This window comes from Astatotilapia calliptera, chromosome 22 (genome assembly GCF_900246225.1).
Source record: "Astatotilapia calliptera chromosome 22, fAstCal1.2, whole genome shotgun sequence".
Classification (NCBI taxonomy): Eukaryota; Metazoa; Chordata; class Actinopteri; order Cichliformes; family Cichlidae; genus Astatotilapia; species Astatotilapia calliptera.
In genome coordinates this window covers 12,669,833-12,691,806 of record NC_039322.1, presented here as the reverse complement: position 1 = coordinate 12,691,806, position 21,974 = coordinate 12,669,833, and the positions used below count along the sequence as shown (strand labels likewise).

Here is a 21,974-nt window from a genome sequence, read left to right as displayed (position 1 = left end):
CTGTCAAAAATGACTTGACCCATCTGATGGTTGTGGTGGTCACCCTTAACTGTGACCTTTGCATTAAGATATTATGTTGTAAGTATAACCATAGAAGATTGCTAAGACAATTTGTTATCATCAAGACTCTGATCAAGACATATATGTTGGTCTGGGTTTGTTTTTTTTTCCACCAATCTGATCAAAGAGTAAATGTAAATATTCTACCAGATGTCAGAGGAGCTCACTACTTTTCTGTGGTTACATCACTTATAATAGCAGGTTTTCCTGGATTTCATTCGCTATGCTCCTGTCTGATCCTCTGAAGAGCCACTGGAGTCATGCAGCACTTCCTTCACTCTCTTTTTTATAAATCAGATTTTTTTAACCAGTTTATCTATGATGGCTTAAAAGGAATATCTGGAACACTGCAGCCGAAAACTAAAGTCTCAGGTCTTCTTTTGGAGAAAAGATTAATAGTAAAAAAATGCATACAGCAGAGCACTGTATTGTACATACAGACTGTCATTCTAACATTTTAGTGCAAACATAATGTTTTTGGCCTTCTAAAAGCATGTGAAATAATCAAGGTATAAAAGTTATGAATTATTAAAAGATAATGAAGATTTATTCTGGCTGTCCTGTCAGATGCTTTTGCTTTATGTTGGTTTATGTTCATTTGTTTTTGTTTATTTGTTGACAGCTGAGTCCTAATGCTGTGGTTTTTATCTTGTGAAATCACTTCTGAGCTATGAGATTTTTCTTTTTGTAGAGTGGCACATTTATGGGTGCATTTATCAGCGAAAATACATTTATGAAAAACACAAACTCCCTGCAGTAATATAGTGAGGGCAGGCTGGAGGAGCATATTATGTTCAGAGTTACCTAATGGTGTCATTTGTTTGGGCCTCATTACTCAGAGCAGGGAACAGTCCACTGTGAGGAGAAAGAGCATGCAGGCAGAAAAAGAAAATCTGAAATGTGCCGGGCTGTCTCTTTCTTTGTCTGAGACCATTTTCCAGTAAAACTGGTTTTCAGGATTTTGTCTTAATACTTTTGTCTCCTGACATCTTGAGTAAATTACTTTTTACTGTTTTTCAAACTATTAAATTAAAATATGCACTTACCTGCCTCTTTGTTCGAAACACCTGACTAACTGCGTTATTAATGCAAATGTCTAATCAGCCACATGGCAGCAGTATAATGAATTTAGTGATGTTTGTGTTTGATGAAGATGATCTCAACATGTCCCTTTATATTGTCCTTTATAACCACAGTGCTCCCATCTTCTGATGGCTGCTTCCAGCAGGATAACGCGTCATGTCACAAAATCTCAAACTAGGTTCTTGTACATAACAATGAGTTCACTGTACTCAAATGGCTTCCATAGTCATCAGATCCAATCCAATAGAGCACTATTGAGATGTGGTGGAGAGATTCACATTATGGATGTGCGGTCAACAAATGTGAAACAACTGTGTGATGCTGACACTTCAATATGGACCCAAATCTCAGAGGAATGTTTCCAGCACCTGGTTGAATCTTTATTATGAAGAATTCAGACAGTTCTGAAGGCAAAAGGGGCTCCAACGCAGTTTAAGGTGTGCCTATTAAATTGTCAGGTGAGTATATTTAACAAGATAGTGGTACTTAGGGGAAATGAAAGGATTGCTGAAGTTATTTCGGTTCATCCTGAAGGGGACATGAATATCATGGAGTAGCAGTGGGGCTCGTACCAGATGTTTATTAACAATATATTTATGTAATGATGAAATAAAATAAAAAATCTTACTGTTTTAATAAGTAGGCATGATCATTTTTCACATGTCGACGTGTGATAGTAATGTTTAACTTCAGTCCTAGCTGATTTAGCTCAATACTAATCACAGCAGATACCTTAAGTACAGTTAAAAAGTAATTGCCTGGTTCCTGATTTCTTAGCTTTTTTGCATATTTGTGGCACTTAAATGTTTCACACCACCAAACAATTTTTAATAGTTGATAAAAATAACCCAAGTAAAAAGAAAATTTAGTTTTTAAATGATGATTTTATTTATTAAGGGAAAAAAACCTATCGAAGCCTGTGTCAAAAGTAATTGCCCCTGAAACCTAATGACTGGCTGTGTCACCCTTGGCAAAAAAACTGCAATCAAGTGTTTGTAATGACTGACAATGAGTCTTTCACATCTTTGTGGAGGAATTTTGGCCCACTCTTCCTGTTTTAATTCAGCCACATTGGAGAGTTTTCAAGCATGAAGATCATGTTTAAGGTCATGCCAAAGCCTCTCAATCAGATTTAAGTCCAGACTTTGACTAGGCAACTCCAAAACCTTTGTTTTTCTTTTTTTGAGCCATTCACAGGTGGACTTGCTTGTGTGTTTAGATCATTGTCCTGCTGGAAAACCAAAGTGAGCTTGATCTTTAAGGCATGAACTGATGGCTGCACTATCTCCTTCAGATTTTCCTGGTAGAGAGCAGAATTCACAGTTCCAGCAATTACAGCAAGTCATCCAGGTCCTGAAGCAGCAAAGCAGCCCAAGACCGTCACACTACCACCACCATGTTTCACTCTTAGCGTTAGCGTCATGCCAGGTGTAAGGGGAGTCAAACCTTGCAAAAAGTTAAACTTTTGTCTCATAAGTCCAAAGAATGTTTTCACCAAAGTCTTAGGGATCTTTTTGGTCAGCAGTGGTTTTCTTTTTTTCTTCTTGGTGCTCTTGGACTAATTTGGTAAGCTGGCCACTCCTGTGTGGGTTGTTCCAAGTTTTCTCCATTTGTGGATAATGGCTCTCACTGTGGTTCACTGGAGTCCCAAAGCCTTAGAAATGTGACCCTTTCCAGGCTGATAGATGTCAATGATTTTGTTTCTCAGCTGTTTCTTAAGATCATGGTATGATGTGTTTCTTTCTGAGATCTTTCCTCAATTGTCAGACCGGTTCTATTTTAGAGTCTTATTGATTCAGTAGGTCTGGCAGTAATCTCTGGGTGTGGCTAAGAAATTGAGCCTTGCTTTCCAAAAATGTGGTTAGTCACATTTAATTCATAATTTAACAAGGGGACCAGCTACTTTTTCAAACAGGGCCAGGTAGGCTTGGATCTTTTTTCTCCTTGATAAATGAAATAATCATTTAAAAACTGCATTTTGTATTTACTCGTGTTATCTTGATCTAATATTGAAAATTGTTTGGTGATGTGAAACATTTAAGTCTGACAATGATGCGAAACACTAAGAAATCAGGAAAGCAAATACTTTTTCACAGCAGTACACTCAGTATGTCCATGTATGTTTGCACATTTTCCATTTTCCTAGGAAAATATAAAGGAATAAAAGGTGGCTCAAGACTTTAATCTTTATTTTTCTTTGTACTGACAAAATTGATCAAACTGATGGAAAATAAATCTAAAGACACCTACACCGTGGTTTTATTTTATTTTATTTCACAACACTATTTTTAAAACGACATCTTTTTTTGTGTCAGGTGACTAAAATGTTTTCACCCTTAGGTTAAGTTTTGTCACCTATAACAACCTTGGTGTGGTTGCGTGTTGATATTTACATTGGTCTTGTTTTCCATAAAAACAGGCACCTCATATTTCTATGCAACAGAACCAAGAATTGCACCTATTTCTCATCACAGCAATTCAATCTAAATTATAGCGAGTACTAGAGAATACCCTTGTGAATAGCCTCCATGCTGAAATGAAATCATGAAAGAGTAACATGATGGCAGAGTGGAGTGTGTGTGGGAGGGAGAGAGGTGTGTGTATGTGTGCGTGTGGGCGGCGGAGTGGGGCAGACCTGCATGGAGAGCACTTTGGCTTGTTTTTGTCATTACCGCGGTGAAAGTAAAGCACATTTCCAGGCATGCTGATGGGATAAGATGACCCCCTCCGGTAAACTCAGATTATATATATGGAGACGCGCTTGTCAAACAATAGGCTGCCTTGTTATGGTGGCCTTTGCTCAGGTTGCACATGTGAACACTATGGCTTGTTTACAGCGTGTACTGCACTGTGCGCACGCTCAAATATTTGCTGAAAACTCATGGATTTATAACCACACATTCGATTTAGGCCCAAGGACACTTGCAGAGCAGAAGCTGGAGGATCAAACAAGCATCCAAACAATTAACCTGCTCTACCAGTGAATGTGCAGCCACTGTAACAAAAAGTTCAAACAGTTAATCTAAGCTTTCCTTAGCTACTATCGGATATTTAACGGATGCCTACATGTTTTTTTTTTTTTTAACTTCTTTTGGAGTCCAAAGCCTTTCTACTTCTGAATCTTTCCTTCTCATGCAGCCAGATCTCTCTGCCCTCTGCACTGCATTTCATTTCTTACATCTGTCTCTGGACACTGTTATGCTGCAGACCTTGAGCTTCTGCATTATCCAGGTAGCTTCTATGTGCTCCTCAAAAGCTGCAGGTCATCACAGGATTCCTGCAACCCCCTTTCTGCTTTTCTTGGTGGATTTAAGTCCATTAACATGCTGTCTTTTCTCCATTCGACTTGGGCTCTCTCATCCTCCTGCGGCACAGCTCTTCTGCTTTTCTCCTTGTCCATAGTGATGGTCAGGTCTGTACTGGTTCTTGTTAGATCTGAGCGTGATGCTTGTTTGAAGTTTATGGCTTTGAGTTGAACAATTTATCTCAGCCTTTGATACTGTGTTTCTAATCCAAAATGTCGTTTATGAGGCATATTTCCAAGGTGTCAGTTGTTTTATCTCTGTCATCCTCTATTCCCTGTAGTGCCTCAGCACTGTGTCTGATACAGCATATGTTCTTAAACTAGGACATGAGTTTGCCTAGAAAGGCAGAGGAAAGAAGAAGAAGAAAGATGTGGGCAGCACATTAGTAGAAATGCAGATTTTTTTTACTCTCTAGAGATCCGCATGCACATCAATGTGATCTGACTTACAGGATGAACCTCACCCACTGGTTTGCCACTGGCAGCATATATATTTGCCAACTGCCATGACTGGGTTAACACATTTGTAGGCCCCAGGGCGAAAATTTGCAAATGAGCTTCTGCTGACCTCCTCCTACCTCTGTTCGATGTTTATGTGCTGTTTATGTCACCTCTGAATCGCTCCGCCAGTAAAAACGTTACAGATTCTCTTACAGCGCTAGCTTTCGTGTTTTCAGTTCTTCCTTGAGAGCAAAGGTAGAGACCAAGACAGCTTCATCATCATCCAACCAGACACCAGTGCTTGTGTAAAGTTATAATGCAGCGGCACTTCTGTTATATATTTTCAAATGTAGTCCTCTTTTAAAAGGCTCAACAGCAGTAACATGTCAAGAATAGTAGGTTTCTCCTTATCTGTTCTGAAAGACTTACTTAAAGAGCCTGTCAGGATTTTTCATTGACAAGAACAGGATGGATACGGCTGCCAGCAAGCTAACAAGCTGCTGTTGCTTGCTGCCTGCAGAACTCATTTAAATGAAGCTGGGCATGGTAGTAAGCTGTTTTACACCTGTCAAAGTCAGCACAGAGGATTTTTACTTTTATGTAACAAAGTGCGTAGTCATTATGATTCAAACCCCATGTGTAACAGAGGCTTTCTCTTTGAAGGTGCCACAGTAAAACAACTAAAATTAAAAAAAATATAAGCAAAATTCAAGCAACGTGTATACATTCAAAGGTCTGTAGACCATATAGTATCTGTGCAGGGAATGCGAGAGTCCTTTGCAGTGCAAAGAATGCTCTAATAAGTATTCAGGGCTTTAAATGGAAAGTGGACAGCTGCTGCGCAGGGAGCCCAGGAGGCTTGCATTGCTTAGCAATGACTTTGTGGTAATTTGATTAACTGACATTTAATTCAGAAATATGCATCTCTAAAGAACTGAAATAGCAAGAGCGCTGAGTATTATTGAGGGGCCCTGTGACAGTATAAAAGATGTATGACTCCTGGCTCTGAAAATAAAACCAATGCTGAAGTGCCTTAGACCTGCATTCTTTTAAGTTGCTCCCAGGGGGCGACACTTGCGGTTGCAAAAATACTTATGCAGAGGTCCTCTTAGTTCCCTTCCTCTGTGATCTCAGTAACACAGAACGCAGTCAGTTTTGAATCATTTTGAATAAAACATGAAGTCCATTTTGTAAATTATAGGGGATTATCCAGGATATGCCCACTGGCTAATGCCTTGTCAATCACAAGTCATTAGCCAATGACTTTTCAGATCCACTGTGGAGGCTTAATAACTGGACTTCACAAACCAACAGGTGAATCACAGTGGCTATGTCCACATCTTATACTGTCTTTTGTTAGAACTCAGTATGAAAACATTCAATGCCATGCTTATGTTGTGAAGAAGTGTGGAGATTGGCTGGGGGACTGACATAGGTACTCAAAGGTGATGAGGCCCCTCGGCCCGCTAACGTGTCAGCTTTGCCCTGTAATACTGTACACCAGAAATTACTCTGCACACAGAAGTCCTTTTCTTTCCAATGGATAATTTATTATGTGTACACTTCTTACACATTATAAATATATGCACTAGTGCATGTGTGCTGGGCTATAATATGTAGTCTATACACTCACTGGACACTTTATTAGGCACACATGGATTCAACAAGGTGCTGGAAACACTCCTCAGAGATTCTGGTCCACAATGATGTGATAGCCTCACACAGCTGCTGCAGATTTGTTGGCTGCATATCCATGATGTGCATCTCCCATTCCACCACATCCCAGCAGCATATTATGACTGTGGAGACCATTTGAGTACTGTGAACTCATTTTCATGTTCAAGACGCCACTTTGAGATGATCTGAGTTTTGTGACATAGTGTGTTATCTTACTAGAAGCAGCTATCAGAAGATGGGTACATTGTGGCAATGGACTGACAGTCAGCCACATTACTCACGCTGTGGTGTATAAATGATGCTTAATGTGATAATCAGCTGCCTGAACAGGTAGAATGATTTCATACTTTCATAGCAAATTCTGAACCTACTGTCTGAATGTTGCAACAGAAAATTGTCTAACTGTGAATTGCAGCGCAGATTGTAGCCTGTTTTATGTTTTCTGATCATTCTCTGTAAAATCAGGATGTAGTATTCCAGCATTTCATCAGCTTTTGAAATAATCAGAACAGCCCATCTAGCACCAACAGCCACCCCACATTGAAAAAAGTCACTTAAATCACATTTCTTCACCACTGTGATTCAATTTCAGCTTCACCAGGTCATCTTGACCATGTGTACATGTTTAAATGCACTCATTTGCTGCCACGTAACTGCCCAATTAGATATCTGTGTTAAGAATCAGTTGAACAGGTGTACCTTATGAAGTGGTCTGTTTTATATATGTATATATCAAATCAAATCAAATCACTTTTATTGTCACATATGTCACATATGTCACATATATTATTGTCACATATATCTCACCGATTTCACCACGTGTCCCTTTATTTACTCTTAAACAATACGTGGACATTTCACCAGTCTGATATCATAGCGTCTGGTATACCGTTAGAAAAGAAGCACTTGAGGTGAAAACAATTTAAGCGGTAATTGCCTCACAACATTCAACATTTCCCACTTTGACAGCCTTCACATGCCGCAGCAGGCGGTTATTCGCCGCTAACAGGGCTGTGTTGATTGCAGACGTGAAAAACAAATCGGCTAGCGGGCTCTCTTATGGAAAGCAGGCAGGGCACAGTGGGGCTACAGTGACATTTTCCCCACATGCAAAATCATGCAAAAGGTAAATACTGAGGCGGAGGGATACCAACACTATTGCAGAACATGGCCGTCACCTCCGTCATGTCCTCTCCCGCAGACCGACCCACTCGTCTGCGATTGGACGAGAAGTTTGCACGTCAGCTCCCAATTGGACGAGCGTCACGTCGATCACGTGCTAATGTCAATGACGTCGATCGTACACTGGGTACGCTGTGTCGCCTGGGTGGATAGTATAGTTACATCAACATTAAAGGGAATAAAATGCCGCGGATTCATGTAAATAGAGACTTCGCTTCAGCGCTCATAATTAATGTTTCTTAATTAACACGGGTCACCTCTGGAGCCGGTAGTGGCAGGCCTATTTTCGGTGTTTATCAGCAATATTTCAGGGTAAGTGGAGTGATACATTTCCTTCCTGCGTCTTTTTTCCTTCACACGGGTGCAGACCTGCTTGCTTTATTATTTAAATACAAAAAAGTAATAAGCGAGACTACTGTGTTATATCACACAGATACCCAGTCTTCACGTGAACATGAAATATCCGTGATATGATTAAAAGTAGTGCGTACTCCAGCTCGCCCTGCCGAGTTATATGGAGAGAGTGAGGAAGGTAATGGCTGTCGGTCGGACTCGTAACTAGAAAATTGTGAAATGGCCTGTGTAGAGCAACGTTAGCTCGTCCTTTGCTTTCCATGTTGGCTCCGGTAGTTATGGTGTCCTAAACGGCTGCGTTAGGCTTTTAAAAAGCACGAACCGAGGATCTGACACTAGGTTTTGCCTCCAACATGTCAGATTAGATCCTGTAGGGTACCTGTCTGCCGTCAGTGGGCCTCCTCAGTATCCAGACTCCCATCTGTCATCATGGTTAGACAGTTTGGACTCCTGCACCCACTTTGTTAACAAAAAAGGGGGAAAAAATCCACTTTAACCTAATGTGGTCTTCACACACCAGATCTCACACGGTTATTAGTTTAACGCCATTAAGGAGAAAACAGTCCAAGTGCACATAAAGGAGAGCTATTGTTCAAAGCTGTTCACCCTGCTGCTGCATTTTTTTTATTATTATTTTTTAAATTATTTTTTAGCTCTTCACAGGAGCCCGAGGGAAAATATATTTCACTTTCCTGCACTGGTTTACGTGTGTGCAGAACAATGCACATAATATTTAAAAGCGCTAACAATCAGTGGTCACACTACAATGTCCATATTTGTGTGGTCTTTTTTGTTGCGTTGTTTATTAATACTTAAAAGTAATTCCAGTGAAATTGGGGCTCTGATGTGGTTTAGCAGAGAGGCTGGCCCGTGCAGCCATGATTTTTCTCTGCCCTCCTATGGTAGATGCCAGTGCTGCTGGGCTATAAGTAGGCCACTTTGACAGGGTGATCCACCGCTGTGAGGCGTCCCTGCAGATGGATTCATATCAACATCCCTCGGTAGTGCAGCCCCACTGACCATCAGCACAGATTTTACACATAATTTCTCGTTTATCGTGATGTGTACTGTATGCTGTGGATTGAGCACAAAATCCTCATGTTTAAATGTTTCAAAATGTCACATTATTATTTGGATTGCAAATGCTTCCCAGTCCTGGTCCTCTGCTGGCCTGGCAGCAGGATCAACATGCTGGCAGGCCAAAAACTTTGCTATCTTCAAGTGAAATATCTGATTAAAATGAGGAAAACAACATTGATATAGAAGCGTGTTGCCACCTCGGGGTTAGGATTTAAGCTGACAATGCTGGTAATGGTTGCCAAGTTGAACGGAATGAAATAGTTTCTTCACAACAACAAATCATTAAGATAGCATCGTGCTCTTAGGTTATGAGCACCCTTTGGGCTGTCAGAATGTAAGCTTTTGTCTCCTAGATGTGGTAAAGATGTGACCAAACAAACAGGCAATGGTGGCACATAAAATTAGGCAATATCCATCCAAATCTAGGAATTTTCCAGTTTTAATAATAATACACAGTGATTACATGCAAGTTTTGTCCTTCTGACCTGGCTGAAATAGTCCATCCATGTAAGGATAGTTTTAATTTGTTTCCCTTTGTGTTTAGTGTGCCTTGAACTGAAAGCTCATTAAAATTGCAATAATTTTCCACTCAAATAACACCTCATCACATTGAATTTATTAAGGCTTGAGGCAGGTCTAAGAAATTTGGCTGTTTTTGCTTTAGAAGCATAATTTGCTAGAGTAATGACATTTCTTTATATCTTCTTACGACTTTATTACTTACATGTCTAATGCTTTTTGCTCTTAAACAGTAATATTAGTTGGAAGGTTTTGGAAGGTCAGACATTGACTTGTTTGGTAAAGTTCATTTAATAGGAAGACACAGTGTAACACTGTCCTAATGCACAAGGGTTTAAACTGGCAACATATGCGAGTCCTTAGTAATATTTTTTTGCTTTTAAAATGACAGTGTCTAGTTAAATCTCGTTAAAAAAAACAGCTTTATTTAAATTGGAAAGCTTGGAGCCCTAAAGCAATTAGGTGGTTAATTGAGGAGTTGAGTCACGAAAAAATGGAGACAGATATGCGAAACACTCCCTGAATTCAGCTCCCTAAATGGTGCTTTTTTTCTTGGTCCTATATGAAACCTAAAGATGCTACTTTAGAAATTACAAAGAGATTTTTCTCCATTGCCTGAGATTTTCTATGCAGCACCTTAATAATCAATGTGTTGTTGCCTTATGTTGTCAGGTGGATGCAAAGTCACAAACTGTGAGTGTAAATCAATTCTATCCACCTTTTGGCTGTGGGAGATTGAGCCATTAAGGCCATCAAGTACTGAATCCTTGTCTGGGAGCCGGGCAAACCCCATTGCTAGTCACGTTTGAGGCTCCGACCATTTATCTCAGGGGTTTGGCACATTTCATTGGGCAGTGCGTAATCCGCTAAAGGTCACTGTCACTAATTACACTACTCCAAAACAGGCAGATGCCTACCCTGAGCTTGATTGCGCCACCCTTCATTAGGAGACTATTCAAGGGTTGCATAAGCATCACTTGCATGATTCGAATAACATATGTGTGGCTCTTTTTCTTTTTCCTAACCAGAGTGACCAAATGCCTTTCCTCCTACGATGATGAGGCACACCTGGTCCAGCTGAAAGTCATTCATTTGCCACTGTCACAGACTTTTTAAATAGTGTCTTTTAGATCGACTTGCGCCTTTTCTGGCTGATTGGCTTCCTGCGTCTGAGCGAGATTGGTTCGACTGGCTGCAGGGCTCAGTTTTAGCCCAGCGGTGATCTCGTTATCTCAGTGTCCAATCAGTCCTCCGGCCACCTCCTAATTGAGCCATCGCGCCTTAAGGGGGAAGAGGAGGGATGAACGTGTCAATTACAATAATGAGGGGGCAGCCATGCAGAGGGCAGTCGGGGAGAGGAAGGCTAGACAGAAGCCTTGCAGCGTCGCCCCGTTATGGTCAATTCACGACTAATCAAAGATAATATTGTAGCCTGACAGTGCCAAAGTTAGCAGAGTCAGTAGGGAAGAGCATTTTTTAAAATCATTTTCCCCTCTAGCTGTGGGATATTTCTACATGTCGTGTTGTGGTAATTGTTAGAGCTGCTGAGTGATCCATTAACACTGCTGTGGATATAGATTTAATATACGGAAAGCTTGGTCTAAGCACAACTCAAAGCACCTAATGCTCATGCATCTGTATGTGTCAAGTAGCTTTTTGGGCTCGAGGGTTATTGGATTAGTTGTTAGCCTGTATTTAAAAAGGTCCTTCATAAAAGGTTGTTTAATAAAGGACACCAATATTAGCAGTAATAGTAATATTATTATTACTGCAGGCTTTGTGAGCAAAGGACTCGTGCAAAAACATGACATTTTGAGCACTTTTTATGACTTGACAACGATGATGATGCTGACGCTATTAAAGACTAGTAGGTACACTCATGAACGGATTCACAGCTAATAAGATGAACCTGTGTGTCGATATGGCAGCCACTACTGCTGTTTATACACATAAGGTACTTGGAAAGATTTAGCTCATTAGCAGCTTAATCAATCAGCCCATTAATTGATTGGTAATTACTCTGTGTTTTCCCAGCTTCACAAAGCTGCAGATTTTTGGTGTTGCTGTAAAAGACTTTAAAAGCTCAGATGGTCACGCAAAGCATGATGATATGAAGATGTCACATTGGAGGCTGATGTGTCACATTGGTTTGATTGTTATAGAAGTGTTAATTTCCTGTTTTTATATGTGGATTTTCCATATATTGCTGTAAGTTGCTGTTATCATTTCCATTGCATCAAATAATTACTTTTTTTTTGTCACTACGGGTCTTTTTTAGTATTGGTGCATAACGAACCATAGAATCTATTGAGCGATACACTTAAACAAACCATCATTATTCAGTTGGTAATGCTAGTGTTGTGAAGGGGGTTGTATTTTAACTCAGACCACAATCTGTAACACAACCAGACAACATAGTTTTTGCTGTCTAAACCTAACCAGTGAGTGAAAGCAAAAGTAAAAAGCGAGCGCAAACAAGATGATCATCAAGTGAAAACAAAGCACAAAAGTCAAACATCTAAAATTTTGTAGCTGAGAGTGTGTTAAAACCAAGGATGCTGTTTCTGATATCTTTATCTATGAGGAATCTGCATTATATCGAGTAACAAAAAAACACTTACACTTCCGTATAAGCCAGAATTTAAAAGTGATTGGAATCGTTTTTATGCGAGCTGACACGGGTACGGGGGCACGTCACAGCCCGCTGTGACTAAATGAATGTAAGTGATAGTGAAAATACACTGTATGGCCACACCTGACCCGCTCAGTGAGATTATTATTTTCATCTCCAGAGAAAATTGGTTGGCTGGCGAGCAGAAAAGTCATAATGGATAAATTGAGGAAAAGAAATGATAGCAGCTGCTGTGGGTTCAGGTGGCGGTAGAAGAAATTCAAAGTTGACCGAACAAAGTAAAAAAAAGACCAGTTTAATTATTTACACGATCAGGACGTCTTGTATGAATTCATAGGTGCAGCTCTGGTTTGAGTTTTCACCAGTTAATTCTCAGTCTGGACATTTGTTAAAATGTGGGTTATGTTTTTTTGGGAAGCCCCATGTGCACTCCAGTGGCGTTTTCATTTTTTCCGTCTGGCCTAACAACAGTCCCACAGGAAAGCTCGGATGCGGAGGGTCAAGACTGGAGGGAAAACTTAACACAATTGCCACAGAGCCGAGCCCACATGTAGGAAAGAGAATGGGGTTTAGGTAATGTGTTTAGTAAAATGTGAGCTGAAGATAAAATTGGTTGAGGAAAGAAAAGTAGTTTTGCTGTGAATTTTCAGGCCCGTAAGGAGATTAGAACAGGTTAGTTTCGGGGTCCATTTCACAGGTGTGATGAAATCTGTTTAACATATTTTTTATTACATAAAAACATAGATTTTAAAATAACAGAGATTGCTGGAACTCGGTCCATTGACTGTCTGTTGTTGTCAGTAAGATCACAAAGAAAAGCAGCACTTTCTGAAATACCAGGATTTTCTGTCCTTCCACTAATTAATAGACAAAACAAATTTTCCTTTCAGCTCAGGGTAGCGCTTGATTTAATGTACCACACCAGGCAGCTCCCATAAATGCAAAGCATCAGCATTGCACCTGACTGAGTTTAATGAAATGTTCTTGCTAAAACTGTGATTAATGAATGATTAATTGTGCATCCCGAATGTAATATAGATTAATTAAAAGCTCTCGCTGCAGATAGGATAAGTGCACCTGTGCAGTATGTGACTCTTAATGACTTTTAACTCATTATCATGCAAAGTAAAAGTGGCCAACTGCTTATGTATTTGTAAATACATAAGCAGTTAAATATTTGTAAGTACTGCAGCTGTTATAAGATCGACCCTTTAACAAAGCTCATTACCCCGGGTGTCCCAGGTACAATCACAAAGTGCCAAGTCACTTCATTCTCAAATCTATGTTTTTCCCAAGTAGCAGATTAGAGCTACAGTGGAGTTGTTAAGGATTTCTGCCAAAAATGTGTTTTTAAACGTGTGTGTGAAAGAAAAACTAAAATAAAGTTTTCAGAGGCTTGTAAACCATCCAGTAAATGTCTTCATTAGCCGATAATAAGCCCAAAGGCCTGCTCTTCAAACTAAAATTACTTTGATTATTTCCACGGTGTCACTGAGTAACCCTGAAGGGCTGAATCCTGGAGAAAATCATACTGACAATTATCTTGACTGACGTCACGTTTACGTTTTTAGTCCTTTGGAGGACTGCATTAAATTTGTTTTAAGAATGAATGAATTTATTCTATTAACCACAGTTTAATAGATTTTAAAATATTAACCACAGGTTCCTTAGTGTTCTGTTTTGTTATGCACTTATAAACCACGAGTCACTACGGGTGACCTTTTGATAAATGTAACAGTAATAACTTCATGGATTTTGGGGCTTTCAGTGGTTTCAGTGGAAATTAAAAGCCATTTGCAGGCTGCTGGTAGTCATAATGTTGAATTGGTTGCAAAGAGGTATACAGTGCTGCACCAAAAACCTCCTTGCAAATGCTTTGATCACCTGTAGTTTGCGTGGGAAATGCTTACTCGTCAGCTTTTATTTTGAAGGCTAATGCTTATCATTTTGGGCTTGCGCTGCTGTTTTTCAAGTTTCACTACCGCTCCGTGAGTAGTTAACAAATGTTTTTGGACAAGTTTGCAAGCTAAGGGTGACCATGGCAACGTGCTATTGACCAAAGCAACCAAAAGGAAGTTTTTGGTGCAACACTATATACCTCTTTGCAACCAATTTCACAATGAGGCTGCCAGCAACACTCTCTAACTGGTTGAGGAATAATCATTTTTTGGCCCTAATAACTAGAGGTCACCAAGGGGTCACTAATCAGTCTATCCGGTTGTTCAGTGATGACGCGACGAATCCTACTTCCGGGCCTAAAGTAGTCTGCGTTTAATATGGCTTTTGTGTTGTTAATATGTTTAATGTTATGTATTTTCTTCTATTTGATCTCAAAAAGCTCCTAAAACAGTCAGTGATCACTGTTGACCTCCCTCGGCTTTTATTACCGCTAATCATTTATTTAAGCTCAGTTTTTAAAACCTTACGATGTAACTACAGCCCAGCCCATGCAGCAGTATATGAATGACTAACCTCGTATTGTGGCTGCATTATCTCAGTTGTTCTCCTGGCTGAAGTTTGGTCCTTTTACAGCATCCTGCCATGCGATTATATTTGTTCCTGACCACCGAGAACACTCACATTAACTTTTATCGAGTGGAAAAAAAGTTAGCTTGTTTATATTATGCTAACATAGCTGTGTCGCTAGCGGTCGCGTAGCACATCATTATATACCAGCTAGCCCAACTTCAGTAACCCTACAAACGTCACTGCTGTTTAGTTTTCTGTCTTCATTTATGCTGGAAGTGATAGCAGAGCTGTACGTTTTAATTTGTTTCCAAAACCCCACAGTCAGGACATGCTATATTGTATTTAGATAGAAGCTAGCGAGCTAACTCCCTGCTAACTTCTAACTCCGTTAAATGTCATAAATTCCGTTTTCATGGATGCCTGGATGTTAAACTCAATTGTTACACCTGGTAGAGCAGAACACTGATCATTTTATTAAAGATGAAAGACTTTAGACAGTTTTTCAACTCTCAGTAATCCCATAGTGATCGTTTGATATATGGACCTGCAGCGGAGTTTAGACCCAGACACGGCTAGTGACGTCAGACTGAACAACCGGATAGGCTGTGTGACTTGGGTTAACTCTTTGGAAGTAGAAAATCTGTGATTTGGTCTAATCAGTCAAAATTTTATTTATTTATTTTTTGGGGGAAATCGTGAGCTCTGCCTCCAGGTCCAAGGGAAGAAGGACCATCCAGCTTATTATTGATCAGCGCACAGCTCAAAAGCCGGCATCCATTGTGGCTGGAGGTTTTAGTGCATATTGCATGGGTAACTTGAACACTTGAACTGCTGCAGAGAGCATCATTTTTCAGGGAGGACCTTGCCTATATTAGCAAAATAATGTGATTGCCAAACTGGCTCGCGTTAATTCAGACCATAGAAAACATTAGTTGAATTATAAAGAACCAAAAATAGAGCAAAGCCTATATGTAGCACAATTTTGCCTTCAACATAACAGCGTGAAATTTGTAACCTTTAAGATAGTACTAACACGTTTAATATGTCATTGATTAAATATGAAGTTTAAATGATTTACAAATGAGCTCTTTCTGCTTTGGAACTGGGGGATGGACATATTTTTTGCTTTAGTGCTTGCTTATATTCACAAATTTTGATTGCAATGACTAAAATAAATCCCTTTCTCATTTTGACCTGCTGAAGTGAGTGTAAACAAAACACAAAACATCCGGCCTATCTTAGACCTGATCTGTTAGCTGTTACTTAACACTAAGGATGACAAAAAATCCAAATCTCATCATCAAATTCAATCTCTGGGAACATTTTCTGAGCTTGAACGCCTTTTCATATTTTTAATGCGTTGCCTGAAGAGATTGAGACAATGGCAGCCGATGAATTTAACCCATCGCGGTGGTGTCGTGTGTCGCTTGGTGCCCCCTGGCCTCATAATCAGACAGCATTGTTTCCTCAGTTGTTTTCAGGTTAATTACAGTTGAACAAGTGGGGTTAGTCATTATTTTTTTCACACAAGTGAATGATAACTTACTGATTTCTGATTGCATGATTCCCACCATTAGATATCCATTGTTTTCCTTTCCTCTGTTTGTGTCATACATAAAGAACCTTCCAGTAAAGTCTTTGTCTCTTTACTTTTCACAGGAGAGGAGTGTCGTCATCCTCACCACAGCAGCTGGGGGGTAAGTTTGTCACTTTAGTCCCCGTTGAACAAATGACGAACTGAGAACCATCTCAACCTCAAGCGTCTCCGCAGCACCCGCTCGTTGAAGGAGTCGACCACGTTGCCTCGCCACACTGGACAGAGAAATGTGTCTGTGCGTGTCCTCGAGTGCATGACCGCATCTCAGTGTTTTGTGGCTGCACTTCCTCTCTCACCTTCCGAGAGGCACTTCTGCACTTGACTGACTGCAACATTTGTCTTCGTCACAACAAAGCATCATGGGTAGGAAAAAGATTCAGATCCAAAGGATCACCGATGAAAGGAACAAGCAGGTGAGGCTTAATTATTTATTTGGTTGCTCGTTTAATCTGCTGAAATGAGTCATTGAAGAGACTGCAGATTGAACCTCGGTGCATTTGTCTGTATGTAACACTGTGATATATATCCGATTTTTAAAGCACGCAGCTCCAGCTTGAGCATTAACCTCCAGAGTTAAGGCGTTATTTCAAAATAAGGTTCTCGTTTTTGTTACTTTTGGCTCTGACTCTGCATGTGCTGAGATTTGCGCCTGATCTACAAATTCAAATGTCATATTAAAAGCTTACTTTTCTGCTAAATCCACTAAGAAGGAGGACACTTTTTTCCATATAAATGGAGCAGAGCTGTCAGCCAGTTAATTAAGAGCTTTAATCACCCGTGTGGTCAGGAGTTATGTGCAATTTTCTTAGTTCTCATGGTTCTAATTGTGACTGCTTTTCTTACTTGCGTCCTTTGTTTTTTCTCAGCAACACATCGTGTTTGCTTCGTACGCTTCAGTGCACTTTATCAGTGACATTTGGCGCTTGTTGCCTGTCCCTGCTTTGGTTAGTATGATGATATGTAAAACATGTAAAAAGGGAGATCTGTATGAAAAGAGGAAGGGAAAAAATGAGCAATTTCTGAAAAATTTGTTTATTAAAAGTCTCTTCAAAAGCTGTTCTGGAGCTTTTGATCACATGACGTGACTTTCATCAGCTGAGGCAGTTTTTCTTGTAATCATAAAGTGACATCTCAGCCAAATTTGCTTAAAAGTTCAGATAAAAAAAACCAAACATAGTTTAATCAATGAGTTAATAAAACATAGTGTAACCAGTGATAAGCTCACTTACAAGTAAAGTGTGCACATGGTTGCAGATTACTACATTTTTTTATTATAGGTAAAGCAAACGCACCGGGTCACCCCATTTTTGTTTCCTTTGAAAAATCACTTGTGAAGTGTTCTAAAATACAGCCAATATTAATTTTAATGGTTGACTCAAAAGACGAGAGCCCAGTGAGGCTTTATTTAGAAATCCATCTGTTTTAGGTATTATACAATACTGTTTTATAATAGTGTTTTATTCTGTGAGCTGTTTAATCCAAAAATGGTGTTCTCCGGACAGTACTTTGTGAGGACTGATCTGATCTTAAACAAAAAAACTCCATGTTTTATTGCCAAAAGTGGTGAACGTTGTGTGGTCATAGAAAGGTTCAGCATGCGAAACAAAAAAAACCAAACACTTGCATATTATAACATGATTAGAGCTGTTTACTGCTAGTAGGCGCTGGGACAGTTTTACAGGGTCAACATAGCTGTCTAGATGTCACAGATTTCAAATGGCAGTAAGGTCATGATTTTGGGCTGGCCCCACACAGCTTTGTGATGTTGTTTGGCGTCCACATTCAAGTCCTGCAATGAAAGGTCTCAAGTACTAAATCAGGCTGTACCCCAAAATCTGCCTTTTCAGCTCCATTTGCTTCCTTTCTCTTCTCACTGCATGAGGCTGCCACTCCACTTCACAGTAATGATGGTGCTGGATGAGTGATGAGGTGATTCCTGCCAAACAGAATGCTTTGTATGACAACTGAAAACTTCAGTTTTGTTTTCATCACACCACAGAATATTTTGCCTCATGCTCTCAGGCCTCCACGTGCTTTTTTTTTTTTCCTTTGGCAATCTTCAAGCTCATTTTTTCCACAACTGATGCCTCCAAGACATTTTGCTCGAAGACCAAATTTAAAAATCGCTGCATTGATTTGTCTTTTCAGAAGATCGTTTCTGCCAGGTCGGACGGTAGCTGTAATTTGAATTCTGTACTTTTAATTTCTTCTCTCTTTAATCTACAAAAATGTTTGACGTTCTCATGCCCTCCAGCCCAGACTTTGTGGACATAACAGACCCTGAAACCTTTTCAGATAATGTGTGACAATGGAGAGGCCAATTTCAGAGGCTGGAATTGGCCAAGGCCAGGGCTAGCCATAGAGTGTAAAAACGATGGACTGATCTGAAATGTGAAGGCAAAACCCAAGTGCCTTAAACCTGGATTCTTTTTAGCGGCCAGCAGGGGGGGTGACTCCTGGTTGGAAAAAGATGGGAAAATAGGTTTAGTTTCCCGTTGCTCTGAGATGACTTTATGGCCTAAGACGCTGTTTTCAGGTCATGTTAAAAAGAACAGAGCTGTTTTTGTTAATTCTGGTTAATATCGGAGTTATCCAGAATGTCAGTCTGATCCACCCCTTGCTTGTCACTTCCTGCTGTCTGTTGGTGTTGCAGCTGCCGGCTACTGTTGCCTGCGTCGGCAAACCTGTCAGGCAAAATGGCCACGCCTTTAACTTTAGGTCATAACAAAATCTAAAAGGATGGGAGGGGGGGTCCAAAAAGAAAGAAAATCTGTTAATATAATGTAAAAAATTACATACAAGCTTTACAGTTTTAAAACAGGCGTCTGTAGGGATTGTCCTGCTTTTGGAGCCTTTCTAAAGGGGCCACTAGAGGAACTGTAGTTATTAGTACTTAACTTCAGCTCTGTAGGTTACCTCCGGGTTAGGTAAAGCTACTTTCACCTGCTCCCTTGTCACATTTAAACACCACATCTCTTCACATCTCTTTTTTAGCAGAGTTTGATCCAGATGCCTTTCCTGATGCAAAAGGGGATTTTTTTTTTTTTTTGTCTCGTGCTGGAGTTGAATTAGTGACCTTTCTAAATACAGATATTAAATATAAAACAGGTCACCATGAAGCACAGAAATGACTGAGCATTCAGTTGCACAATCTATGCATCTCAACACTGACCGACTGATTCACAGTCAGTTGGGAAACAAATAAAAAAATAAGTTTATGACCTGCAGTATTTATGCCAAAGTGTGCATCTCTAGTTCAACTTAGACCACATCTAATTATAGCAGAAGCAGTGAATAAATGTTAGGCTAAAAATATCAACAAATATCAAAACTGTTTGTAAACATATATACACACACACACACACACACATCAGGGAAAAATGATTATTGACTGTTTATTGTTAGCAACCAGAGTGTCTGAAGGCTATTTATTGTGATGATAAAGGGCCACAAAAACAAGGATGCTTCAGTATCGATGCTGAAAACTGACTCACTATGCTTCATTGATGCCTCTTTATTTATGATGTTATTGCTATTGTTGTCACTTGTACACTGTTATTTGTGTGTGCTTTTACCTAATGTGTCTATCTGCTGTGTGAAATATGTGTTTGTGTTACAGGCAGTTGAAATAGTCATAGACTTACTTTGTCTTTGTAAAGATTTCATTTTATTTTGCAGGCCTAGACCTGTTTGCGTGTGGTGCACAGAAGACCTGTGTAAAGGTCTTTTATAGGAGTTACAGCGTTAATAGTGCTTTAACCCTGAGAAACCGCTGGGATTTTTTTACCCTGCCCTCTGCTGTTTTTACAAATCCTTTCTTCTGTTTTCTTTCAGGTGACATTCACAAAGCGAAAGTTTGGTTTGATGAAGAAAGCCTACGAGCTGAGTGTATTGTGTGACTGCGAGATTGCCCTGATCATCTTCAACCATGCGAACAAGCTGTTCCAGTATGCCAGTACTGACATGGACAAGGTCCTGCTCAAATACACAGAGTACAATGAGCCGCATGAGAGCCGGACCAATGCCGATATCATTGAGGTTAGTCGATGCATCCTCACCATTTGTGCAGAAGTGAGTAAGCTAAGGCCTTGATTAGATTTTAAATAATATGGAAACTGTCAGGGCTGAACTGTTGCACCAACTCTTAAAACATAAAGAGCTGTATAATGCTGGCAATATCCCATTTAATCTGTTAAATATGTAGCCATATGCTGCACAAGTGATTTGGTTTTTTTTGGTCTTTTAGCTGTATTGTCATCATTTCACCAGATTTTGATTTATTTGCTGTTTGCTTTTGTGTTTTTGATGTGACAAAACCAACAAGATTAAAAGCTTGGGCTTCTTGAAAAAGGCTTTGTGACTGTTGTTTTAATGCAGTCTCTGAAGAAAGAATTTGAAGTGTTATCTTTGTGTGATCAGAGGCAATGTAACCGGCGCACCTCAGTGTCATTGTCTCACGTCACTGCCTTCATTCAGGGGTGTTATAGAGAAAGTAGTTATAATTAATGGGAATTGTGTTTCTGACTTCACAACCGTGATCAAATAATTTTCAGTGGCAGCTGATTCTCTTCCACCTACATTTTCTGAAACACTTTAAATGATAAACTCATGATTCATACTATGATTGCAGTATCATGTCTTCTCACTTCTAAAGCCCAGTTTTTACATTTACAGACTTTGAGAAAGAAAGGCTTCAACGGCTGTGACAGCCCAGAGCCAGACGGCGAAGACTCGATCGACCAAAGTCCCCTTAATGATGACAAATACCGGAAAACCACAGAGGACCTGGATGTTCTCTTCAAACGCTACGGAGTAAGTTTTGTAAACTTCACACTTAAGTCTTCTCTTAATTCATGCAGCATTTTTTTTATATTGCAGTTTGTTCTGCTTATTGGTCAAACACTTGTCTGTTGTTGTTGTTCTGCTTTGTCTTAAGTACTGACAGGAAACTGCTACTGGTAGGAAGTTCCTCTAACGAGTTGTGTTACACTTTACTGTGACCTTTATAAAAAAATGCAGATTGCTTGATTCGTGTTAGAGATGGTGGTATTATTAAGAGCTTTTGTTTGGGGGGGGTTTGGTCATTGTTTTGAAGGCAGTAAATGAGTTAGTCTAACTCATATTATTCACAAGCGAGGGCTAAAACTCAACATCTGTAAAACCACTGCTTTTTGGTTTTTCTGGCCATGCATGCCTTCAGTTCTCTGTATTTTTCTGTTGTATGCTGATGATACTCACCTATATTTTGTGCTTAAAGACTCCAATTAAATAATTGTGCTTTTTACAATAATACCATGTTCATTTATAGTCAATAGATCGGAGTTAAGATCATAACATTTGTACACTGTATCAGCTGCACGCCAGGAAATTTGCACACAAAGGGCATTTTGAAGACAAAAGAAAGCAGATAGCACTTCATGTCTTTTATTTAAATGACAAAAGATTACTTGCATCAACATGGCTGCTATTGTTGTATGATTTTTAATTGACCACAGATGCATCAGTGGAAGCAAAACAGGTAATGAAAAGTTGCAGTAATAACTGTAAATCATTCAGGAACCTTGTGTCATTGCATA

The 21,974-nt window shown here is 39.7% G+C and overlaps 2 protein-coding genes across 8 annotated transcripts in view; both read left to right on the top strand.

Moving 5' to 3' along the window:
- The window catches only part of efna3a (ephrin-A3a), a 400,882-nt gene that overhangs the window by 48,080 nt on the left and 330,828 nt on the right, over nt 1-21,974 (top strand). The gene's annotated exons all lie outside the window — the stretch shown is intronic.
- LOC113015326 (myocyte-specific enhancer factor 2D homolog) overlaps nt 7,835-21,974 on the top strand; it is a 34,174-nt gene continuing 20,034 nt past the window's right edge. For 4 of the 5 annotated variants that reach the window (XM_026157330.1, XM_026157327.1, XM_026157329.1 and 1 more), the window contains exons 1-4: nt 7,835-8,059; nt 16,461-16,811; nt 20,233-20,436; nt 21,073-21,210. In XM_026157330.1, the coding sequence (XP_026013115.1) occupies nt 16,758-16,811; nt 20,233-20,436; nt 21,073-21,210 (396 nt within the window). In that variant the 5' untranslated portion in view covers nt 7,835-8,059; nt 16,461-16,757. The remainder of the gene's footprint in view (nt 8,060-16,460; nt 16,812-20,232; nt 20,437-21,072; nt 21,211-21,974) is intronic. The other variant, XM_026157326.1, reaches the window with a different exon arrangement.